At 45.5% G+C, this 10,944-nt stretch overlaps 1 protein-coding gene across 2 annotated transcripts in view; it reads left to right on the top strand.

Moving 5' to 3' along the window:
• Positions 1-823: 823 nt before the first annotated feature.
• SH3RF3 (SH3 domain containing ring finger 3) overlaps positions 824-10,944 on the top strand; it is a 207,305-nt gene continuing 197,184 nt past the window's right edge. The window contains exon 1 of one of the 2 annotated variants that reach the window (XM_081907378.1): positions 824-1,571. In XM_081907378.1, the coding sequence (XP_081763504.1) occupies positions 897-1,571 (675 nt within the window). In that variant the 5' untranslated portion in view covers positions 824-896. The remainder of the gene's footprint in view (positions 1,572-10,944) is intronic. The other variant, XM_081907377.1, reaches the window with a different exon arrangement.

Here is a 10,944-nt window from a genome sequence, read left to right as displayed (position 1 = left end):
GCCCTGCTGCTGCTGGCGAGTGTTACCAACAGGCCAGCTGCAGCAGCAGGCGCCAGGAGCTCTCAACAATGCAGCGCAGGCAGCCCTCGGATCTCGGAGCAGCAGCAGCCGGGGAACGCGCCCGCTGCTTCTGATCCTCACGACCGAGTCTGATCCAACTCGTCCTCGCGGCGATCGCGCTCGGAAACAAGAGGAGCTGGAAGTTGGAGAAGGGGGCTCTGCCGTGGGCGCGCGCGCACGGGTGGCTGGGTGCCTCCCTCCGTTTCTCCCCAAGGCTGTTCTTGCTCGCCTCCCCTTGCTGTCCCTCGGGATATTTGGGCAAGAGGCGAGCCCGCGAGAAGGAGTGATGGAGGCCGCCGTTGCCATCGGGTTGCGATGATGGGAGAGCGACGGAGGCCGAGCTGGGCTGCAAGGGAGACGGCGGGACGGGGGCAGCGCACCAAGCCTTGAAGGAGGAGAAGCAGAGAGCAGCTTTTCTCCGGAGCCCGGGAGGAGCGCCTTTGCGCGCCAGCACTTCGCCCTGAGCAGCAGCGCCCAGAAAGCGCCTCTTCCTCCGGCCGCTTCTGACCCAGCCTGGAAGGGAGAGAGGCGGGAGCCCTGAAGGGAACAGGTGCCGCCAGCCGCGCCGCCCCGAGAAGGGAGCCCCCGTCGCGGCAGAGGGCGGAGGCGACGACGGAGCAGCGCGTGGCTCCCTGGAATTATTATTATTATTACCACCCGCCTGCTTGGAGAGGGGTCAGAAAATAGGTCTCCCAGTCCCCGCCCTCTGGTCCTTCTGACAGCCCCCCCCCCCCGCGGGCTGGGCTTTGGGCTCGCCGCCGGCCCGCTTCTTGCTCCTCCTCAGCTGCCATGTGTTGTGGCTGCCGCCTGTCGCGCGGCCTCCGCTGCTGGTCTCCATGCTCCTAGGGGCGTCCTGGCTGTGCTCCTCCAAGGCCGCCGCCGCCGCCGCCGCCGAGAAGCGGGCAGCCGAGGAGAGGCGGAGGCGGCGCGCTGCTGGAGGAGGTGGCGGCGGCGGCAGTAACGGCGAGGGGCCCCCAGCCGCCGCCGCCGCCGCCTGCGGAGGGGCCATGGACGAGTCTTCGCTGCTGGACTTGCTGGAGTGCTCCGTGTGCCTGGAGCGCCTGGACACGACGGCCAAGGTGCTGCCGTGCCAGCACACTTTCTGCCGCCGCTGCCTCGAGAGCATCGTCAGCTCCCGCCACGAGCTGCGCTGCCCCGAGTGCCGCATCCTGGTGGGCTGCGGGGTCGACGAGCTGCCCGCCAATATCCTGCTCGTCCGCTTGCTCGACGGCATCCGGCAGAGACCCCGCGCCGCCGCCGGCAACGGAGCCCCGGGGAGCCCCACAGCCCCGGGCAACGCGCCTGCTCCCTGTGCGGGCAACCCCGCTGCAGCAGCAGCGGGAGGAGGAAACAACCCTGTTCCCGCCACTAACCCCGGCTGTCACCCCGTGGCGGCGGCTGCTACAGCGGCCTCCCCAGGCTCCCCTAGCAGTGCCGCCGCTGCAGCCGCAGCCTCGGCCGCCGCCAGCCTGAGGGAACTGGCCGCCGCTAGCCGGAGCGCCCTGCTGAAGGTAAGCCTTTCCTTTTCCCGCCTTTTTTGGTCCTCGGTCTCCGCCCCGCGCCAGCCAACAAGCTGCCTGTTCACACGTGGCTCAGTTGTGCTTATATAGTATATACACAGCCATGGGGGCCAACTTGAAAATATGTATATATTTTGGGGGGGGAGGTAAGCCCAGCCCTGCATAATTGTTCACAAGACACACAACCACTTGAATGGCAATGACTTTCAACTGGGGGGGGCTCAAATATTTTATTGGGGGGGCACAAAGGGACCTCGGCCCCTAGGAATTGGCTGCTATGGCTTTTATATGTACAGCTCCTTCTTTCCACACCTTTCGTCCAGGACTTTGATGTGTCCTTAATAGAAACAACAACATAACAATGACACTGCTACCAACTATACATGTTGGGCTGCCCCCTTTGGCTTAGCTAGAAAGCAGGTCTAGTATGTTGGTTAGCTAGCACTCCTATTGAACTTTGAACATCTGGGGATGAATGATTTTAAGAGGCGTCGGGGGTGCCAACTTGACTAAAATATTGGGGGGAGCAGGGCAGTTAAGCACCGCCCTGCATAATTGATCACATGATGTGGCACATGCGCACCCTTGAACTTTGGGGTGGACCCCCTCAGATATTTTACTGAAGAGCTGAAGGGACCTGGGCCCCTAGAAGTTGGCTTCTCTGAGTTTTTGTCAACACAGGGTAAGGGCATCTGTGGCGTCTAGGTTGTAGGGGAAATATGATGTCCCAAAATTCCTTACCACTAGGCAAAAGGGCAAGCGGATGCACTGGGAGACTTTGGCTCTGGTCACTTTTAAGAGTTGCCGTTGCCACTTGAAGAAGCTCTGTAAGCTCTCCTCTTGGTCCGAATAAAGATACCGTTTGGCTGCCTTGGTGGATTTTGTGTGCGGTTGTTTCTTTTAAAGCAGGACCTACATTTCATACGATACGGAGCTGCAGAGCCAAGACAAGCTGCACCTGACAAAATTCTTTTCTGTGCAATTATGATATATATATAGCAGCCTTGCCGTGTCTTATATCTGTGCCACTTCATCCGACTTGCCCGTTGCCTAGTTATGGATGCTTTGTTCAAATCGTGCATTAGTTACCAATGGCCTTTTTCAAATAACAGAGGGCATGCCTGCACGCTGCTCTGCCAGTGATATAGCAAAATAGCATTGTTATCGGAATTTGCATCACATACTCTTTCAGAATTTACTGCCTTTCTCCCATATTCCTTTTTCTTTTGCTCTAGTGCGTATGCAGTTCTGTGGACTAGCCCTGAGGGAACGTTATGCCTTTGTTGCAATGTGCTATACTGAGATATTCCTCAGGTTTCAGTAAGATGGGTGGCCAAAGCCTACATTAATTTGTATTTGTGTAGGAGTGGGGGCTGCAAGAATGTGGCACCATTTCCAGTGTGTTAACCTGAGGCAAGCGCTCTCCTTAAGAGTGATTAAAGACAGGTGTTTATCTTGTACATCGCTTGCCCCTCAAAATGAGGGTGGCTGAAACAAGTTCATGTTACTCTCCTGTTCTTTTAAAATAAAAATCAGGGTGCCAAAATTCAGGATGTTGAGTGATGGCGTTGTACTTCGTTAATTGATGGTCAAAACTGTACCTCTGTTGTAAAGAGCATGTGCTTTGCATCTAGAAACTTCAGTTCCTGACACCCCTGCTTGAAAGGTTCAGGTAGCAGGGGCTGCAGGCAATGCACAAATAGACAGCAGGTACACACCGGGGAAGCCTTTTTGCTGTCCGAGACCCTGGAGAACCCTGCCAGTCAGAGTAGACAGTTCTGGGTGGGATAGACAAATAGTCTAGTCTTCAGCTTCCTACGTTGCTGTGAAGCAACAATACAACTGCGACATCACGTGCCAGACTTCTCACAGCTCGACTTAATTTCCTTCCTTCACTGAGTAGGGTTCCATGTTAACTTGACATAGCCATACCACATTGTGTGGGACTGCCCTGGCTGTAGAATGCAGTGACAGTCACTGCAAATCGAAAGTTGAAGGGTATTGGGTATACATGGGTGGATGAAAAGAGCTGCTACTGAAGGAATACTTGGACATACCGGCTAAAAGTGCACATTTCGAAGAAGTTTGCTTTCTACCTTGTTGTGTGTGTATATTTTATATACATATAAACTATTTTTTATCATCCACATTGTTAGAATAATATTGTAAAGAGCTTTTAAAAAATAATAATAATAATGAAAGTTTTGCAGAAAGCTCTTTGTGATGCTGTGCGTACATCATTGCCTGACCAACCCATGCTTTGTTCGATGGAACATCTTGCCTGGCTTTTAAAGTCACTGCTTGGCTGCCGTGATTGATGGTTGCATTTTAATTCCCTTGCTTGGGATAATGAGTGCATGAACACAAAAGGTTCCATGGAACTGTTTGTTTAGCCTTTGGAATGACCTCACAGCTTTATCTTTGAAATTGATGCAGTTCTCAATCCTTACAAGGTTCATTACACTGAAAGAAATCTGAACTAATCTGGTGTGTGTTTTTAAAGGAGAAATCAGCAGGCGATAGTAATCTTCCTTACAGCTGCTTTAATACAGATGGTTAGCAACCTTTTCTGAAAACTAGATGGAGCACCTCTGTATGTATTAAGCAACACAAAAATACAAAGATAACTTGACAGCAGAAGGCAATTATTTGCCAATTCATAGCCTTTATCTTGGCCAGTATTTCAAAATAGTTCCCCCCCCCCACTCTTCTTTATAATTTGCAGGAAATAAATAATGATTGCTCTTCTTAAAGATGGAATTAAGAAAGCTCATTCACTTATTTGACAGAAAAATGAATAGGAGTTGTAGGTGTTGCACTATGACACTTAATTGAAGTCCAAGGTCAAATGGTTTTGACCCTTTACCTTCTTTGCCATTTGTTGACCTTTGAATTCCTACCATTCTCACCTGTCTTTAGGAGTATTTGGGTGTAGAAACAGTTAAAAAGGGGAGAAGAAGGCGGTTATCCACTGGAGGGTTTTATATCACATCCAATCAGCATTTGCTATGGATGTTTAAGTTGGGAGTCTCAGAGCAGGAAGCTGTACTAAATGCCCTTCATGGTGCCCTGTAGTTTCATGCATCTATGAAAAGCAAGGAAATGACTCCTAACTACAAGACAAACTTTCTAAACTAGCACAGTGCATAACTGTGAATATTGGGAATATTTGCCAGCCATCTGCTGTACAGATGACAGCTATAGTGAAGGGTTTTGTGTGTGTGTGTTTTGCATTTTGCTTCTTTCAGATTGGGGGTTGGGCTCATCCACTTCTGTCATTCTTTCTTTGTTCGTCTTAGAGCTTACAGTGAGCAAAATCATATATTTATCATTGATGTAGTTAAGGAAATCCAGATTCTTATCACTGAGATTTGCAGTTGATGTATAAAAATGCTTTTGTGTTTCTTAACTATTTGTTGTTTTGCTTGGGCTACTAATATTGCGGGTTTAACATTCAAACATTCTTTTTTATCGTTTGGCAAATCTTTGTACTTGCTGAAGCAATAACTTTCCATACTTAGCCAAGACCACAATAACAGGCCTTCCTTTCTACCTGATAATGTGTATATTAGCTTCAAAGTTTTCTTGTTTAGCATTCATCTGATGAAATACGTTAAAAGAAGCAGCAGCAGCCCTGGACTTTTATTTGCACTTTTATTATTTATTTTCATTAAAGGGTTCACTGGGAAATGGAGACGTGTGCTTGGAAGATGTGTAACACATTAAGTTGTTAGATCTGCAAGAAGAGCATTCTTACATTGCTAACTTTCTGTCCATTGAGTCTTGCTCCCCTCCTCCCCGCCATATTGCTCTACTTTACTGATATGTCTTTGATCTTTGTGTGGGAGATGAAAGACTTCCTTCATCATATACCTGCAGTGCCGTGCAAAGGTGCGTGCTGCTATTCCTGTGTGTTGTTTTAGCAATTCTTTGAACCCCAGCATTTATTCTTATTTCAACTTTCATCTTACTTCAGCCATGAACTCACAAAATGGCCTTAGGCAAGTCAATATCTCACAGGCTCAGTTTCCCATCTGCAGTATGGGGCTGACCTACCTGTAAGACTCTTGCATAGATCATTGAGAGGACATGTATGAACAGGTCTGTTTCTCCTTCTCCCAAAACAATATGGCGCCCCATGAAACAAAATGCAGCCTGGGAAATATGCAGTATGACCTGCCACCTGTTTGATAGCCCCTCTCCTTTTTCTGTAATCCATGCATATCACAAGAACAGAAAAGTGATCAAAATGTATGGTGTAAGTGACGAGAGATTTCAACTTAGTTGGCCACAAATTCAAGAGGATGTGATAGCAAGCCTGCATATTCTACTTCTTTTGGTGCCAGGGTGCTAATATTTAGGAATACCAGCTTACTACATGTTCTTAAGACGGGGGCTCTACATGCTTGTGGGCAGATTGAAATAGTGTTCATTAATACCAGATTCAGTTGCAGTCCCACAGGGCAAACTTTTCATTTCTCCTCTTTATCGTGATTTAACAGATAATTTCTAGAGTTGCTCTGGCTGTTGGCTGACTTTCCAACAGATCACACTAGACAAGATGTTTTGAGTTGTAATGGAAGAGTTCCGAGAGTGTGCAGGTGAGATGAATCTAAGAGGCTCTGGTAAATCTTGTGAGACTTATCCCACAATCCATTTAGTCCATTGATCAGGACTGTCAATTTCAGTCAGAATAGAGAAACCTATGTGATGATTCTGTGTTCTGTTTAGATCAAGACACAAGAGGAGTAGAAGGCTGCTTATAGGGGGAGTCTCTCTAGTTAGTCATTTGTTATTTTTTTTATAAAGTTCATTTTAACGTTTTCTGGTACATGTTATCCAGGGATTGCTGGCAAACAATGAGTCTTCAGCTGAGGTTGCAGCTGATTTGTTTTTGGGTGAGACTGATATAATTATTACTCATTGTTTGTTTACACCATAAATGTGCACTGTACTCTGCAGAATAACAATAGGAAGAAAGGGGTTCAATAATTTTACATTTGCAGCACCTTAAAGGTAAAGGTACCCCTGCCCGTACGGGCCAGTCTTGACAGACTCTAGGGTTGTGCGCCCATCTCACTTAAGAGGCCGGGGGCCAGCGCTGTCCGAAGACACTTCTGGGTCACGTGGCCAGCGTGACATCGCTGCTCTGGCGAGCCAGCGCAGCACTCGGAAACGCCGTTTACCTTCCCGCCAGTAAGCGGTCCCTATTTATCTACATGCACCCGGGGGTGCTTTCAAACTGCTAGGTTGGCAGGCGCTGGGACCAAGCAACGGGAGCGCACCCCGCCGTGGGGATTCGAACCGCCGACCTTTCGATCGGCAAGCCCTAGGCGCTGAGGCTTTTACCCACAGCACCACCCGCATCCCATTGCAGCACCTTAGAGAGTGGCTAACATTTTAAACCTCTACAATCAAAGCACAATTTCATCTTTTATCTTTGTTGACTTCCCACCCACCCCTTTCCATTGAGTAATTGTTTCTCTCCTGCTCCTGCACCTTACCTTCTCTTGGTCAAATTATAACCACAATATTATAATCTAATTACTTCTGTTGTGCCACTTCCTTTTTTAAAAAATTCCATTACTGATTAGGTGATATTTTTGCTCATATAATCTCTTCCTTCTCACGCATACAGTAGCCCCTTCATGGCATCCCATAACATGGGGGGGGGGGTTGTCTTCTGGTGCTATCATTCTTTTTAAAATAGTATTGTAGGGATTTCCGAAGGAGTTCCTGGAATACAGTACCATGTCCGTTTTGTAAGTTTGCTTTTTGGACCATGTACTCCCCAAAGGTGCAATTTGTGGGACGTTGAATTGTCTTTTTGAAACCACTTGAAGTGTTAATTATCCCATGCTAATTGGAGATACAGTTGTACCTTGGATCCCGAACGCCTTGCAAGTTGAACATTTTGGCTGCTGAACGCCACAAACCTGGAAGTGAGTGTTTTGGTTTGCGAACATTCTTTGGAACCCAAACGTCCGATGGGGCTTCTGCGGCTTCTGATTGGCTGCAGCCAATCGGAAGACACACTTCGGTTTGTGAACGTTTTGGAAGTCAAATGGACTTCCGAAATGAATTCCGTTTGACTTCCAAGGTACGACTGTGCATACTTATGCTGCCATTTAGCTCCTCGGCTAGCTACACCCCTCCCCCAATAGATTCTCCTGCTTATATTTAAATGTTTTAATGGGATTTTAAAAACTGTGTGTTGTAATAAATTCGTGCATTCGGTTTTTATATTCTGTAAACTACCGTACTTATAGGTCTGTTTGCCATTTAGCCATAAAGAAATTTAATAATATAATAACAATAACAATAATGGTTGCAGATGGGAAAGACAGTGCACATTCCTACACAGCTATGACTGCCTTTTTACATTTTCTGTCTTTTGGCGCTGTAACACATTTGTTATCATGGACCTCAACAACGCTAACCCTTGGAAGAGAAGCTATTGCTTTCCCTTCTCTCTGCTGAAATATGATAAGGTTTCCAGAAGAAGCTGGGAGCAACTGCGGCCGCAGAAGCAGCTGTAGCAGGAGCAATTGGTTCCAAAGGGAGCATGCCATGAAGCAAGGATTATCTCCAGAATTGGTGACTTTTCCAAGTTTGACTGGGAATGGGTCTACAGTTGCCAAAGTGGTTTAGAAGATTTACAAGCCAATGCTGGCAATAAATTATCACAATCATTTCCCCCCCTCTGTAGATAGCTGATATGGCTTTGCTCATGCTCTACCTCATGTGAAGAAAATTATGGGCTATGAAATGGACAAGAAGCAACTAGCTGGAAAATACTTCTGCATCATTATGTAGAAAGAACAATGGTGGCAGCCTTAGGTAACACTATTCTGTGTTTAGGTTTATAGTGGAGAGGTTGTTGATAATCAGGAGGAAGCTGGGTTGGTAGAGATCAGTTTGGGATCAAGGTTGTTGTTGTTTGAATGGGGGAGGCTTGATGTGATAATGTTCTCAGCAATTTGTCTAAAGTTGTTGGTTACAGCCTGGATCTACATAATAAGTAGCCAAATATTTTGTTTTCATAAACACATTTCTCTGCCTATCTGCTTGTTCTTTATTCTAGTTGAAACTCTTAACTGCTGGCCTTCCCCCTGCTGATTGGAACATGCAGATAAAAGTGCAATAATAATAATATGTATCTCAGTAATGTGAATTGGGAGGAAAAACACATAAGCCAACTGCAGAATAATATGGTATGTTAATTTGTTTGTTTGTAGAAACCATTTTCTGCAAAGTCACTAAAATATCAGACAAAATGATCTCTTAAACTGACTAGCCAACAAACTTCTGTTCTGCTAATTTTGATGGAGAGATTGTATAGCTCAGGGGTGGCTAACATGTAGTTCTTCAGCTATTGCTAGACTATAGCTCCAGAATCTCTGCCAATCTGTCATGCTGATTTAGGATAAAAATAGGGGTAGGCCCGCTACAGTCAGATGATTCTGTAAAATATGGTCTGGAGAATCAGGAATAAGCAACAATGAGCCTTGGGCTCATGTGTCCCATCCCTCCTCAGCTTCCTTAATGTGTGAAGGAAGAGATTAGAAGCTTCCACTTCCAGAAAGCAGCAAACCACATTTTAGCTTGGAATCCTGGTTTGTGCACACTCTATGGTTTGTGCAAACCAAACTGTAGTTTGTAGCATTGGGATGAAATGGCAGAAATAGAAGCTTCTAATCTCCTTTCCTTATGCGCAGGAAAAGAAAATGAGTCCAATCTTTCTGCTACTGTTCCCAGTCTGCATGTGGTTTGGAGGACCATCTGAACTGAGCCTTATTTTAATAGCTTTGCTGGTATATTTACATGGAGGTATATTTAGTTATGAGTGAATTATAGCCACAGACCAATGAAAGTTGATACAAACAGAATAAATTGCACAATAAGATTATGGTTGGATATAACCCTCAGCTTCTTTTGACATAGGTTGCTGCCCAATCTTTTTGAGGTAATGCACCAATTAATAACAGACTGCAAAGATGGATCATTATTGACATTCACTACATTAGGATTAACCCACAGGTGAATAGTGCAATTCTTCTGGATTCCAGAACCAAGTTCACTTAATAAAGACAAAACGCATCTTCTGTTTCAGCATTAGCTACCAACACTGAATCTGGGTGGTCAAAGATACATAAAGGTTTCTAGTAATAGAATTCAAGAATTCTTTCTTGTGTCTAGGAAAGTGTAGCACAAAAATGCCCTTAAGCTATATTCTATAGCAGTTGTAAGCAAAGTAGCTTGAAGACAAGAAAATGATCATGAGGCGAAGCCTGAATTTTGGTGCCACTGTCAACCTGCTTAAATGCTTTGCCAGTATGACAGCAGCAGGATAAAAAATGTAGGGCAGCATTGATGAGGCTTGGGAAGGGAAAGTCGCTTCTGGGTGTATTGTTGATATATACATCAGCATTTACACACGCACCCCTCTCCATTCAGGTTGCTCAAAATGCTTTATAGGTGCCCCTCCCCCCAGTGATTTTAGTATGTTATCTGCTCTGGAAATACTTATATTGAAAAACGGTCTCTTTATGTGAAAATAAAGCAAATATTGTTTTCAGGTGGTCTTTCTTCTAGGCAACTTAGAGGACCAAAACTTCTCAGCACTTTAAGCTTGTCTTCTGGGTTAGATAGGTGTGTGTGTGTGTGATTAATGGTTTCTTAGCCATTTGCAACTGCAGTGTGTGAATTCCAAAACACATTGGCAACTCCACAATTTAGCACGTTTAACCAGAGGTTTGTGTGATTTAGCATGCTTTATTATCTTCTGCTGGAATCAATGGAATGTATTTTTTTAAATGTTCAATTTTACCAGGATTTTCTTGTTATCCCAAAATTAATCTATTTTGTGGGGAGGGAGTAGGAAGAGGGAGAAACCAAGAGTATACCTGCTTTGTTTTGTCCTCCCATCCCACCCCCATCTCTCTTCCTACTTAGTTGAATGAATCTGATCTTTATCATATTCATTTTCCCCCTGCTGTATAGCTTCAAAACTGAGATAAGATTGAGATGTAAGATTGAATAAGTGCTCGCCTGCTGCCTTCATCACATATATTTAGGCGGCAGGTGGAAATGTTTCTTTTCAACCAAGTCTTCAGCTAATTAAACAATCTATGGCCTTTTAAATGTGTTGGGGAGATTTATATCGTCAACTTCCCGTGATTTTTGACTGAAGGGCAGTATATAAAAATTATTATTATTATTATTAGTTCTGCTGTCAAATCATCCATAAGGAATGCATTAAGAATATAAATTGCATTATTTTTTTAAGATTAGGACTCGCATTTCTCAGTCTGAAGGTGGATTACAAGCCTGAGCCATTGTTTTTTTGTGAGCCCTTTGTGGA

The sequence above is a fragment of the Podarcis melisellensis genome (assembly GCF_964234715.1).
Source record: "Podarcis melisellensis genome assembly, chromosome: 4".
Lineage (NCBI taxonomy): Eukaryota > Metazoa > Chordata > Lepidosauria > Squamata > Lacertidae > Podarcis > Podarcis melisellensis.
This window is presented reverse-complemented; position numbering and strand designations above follow the sequence as displayed.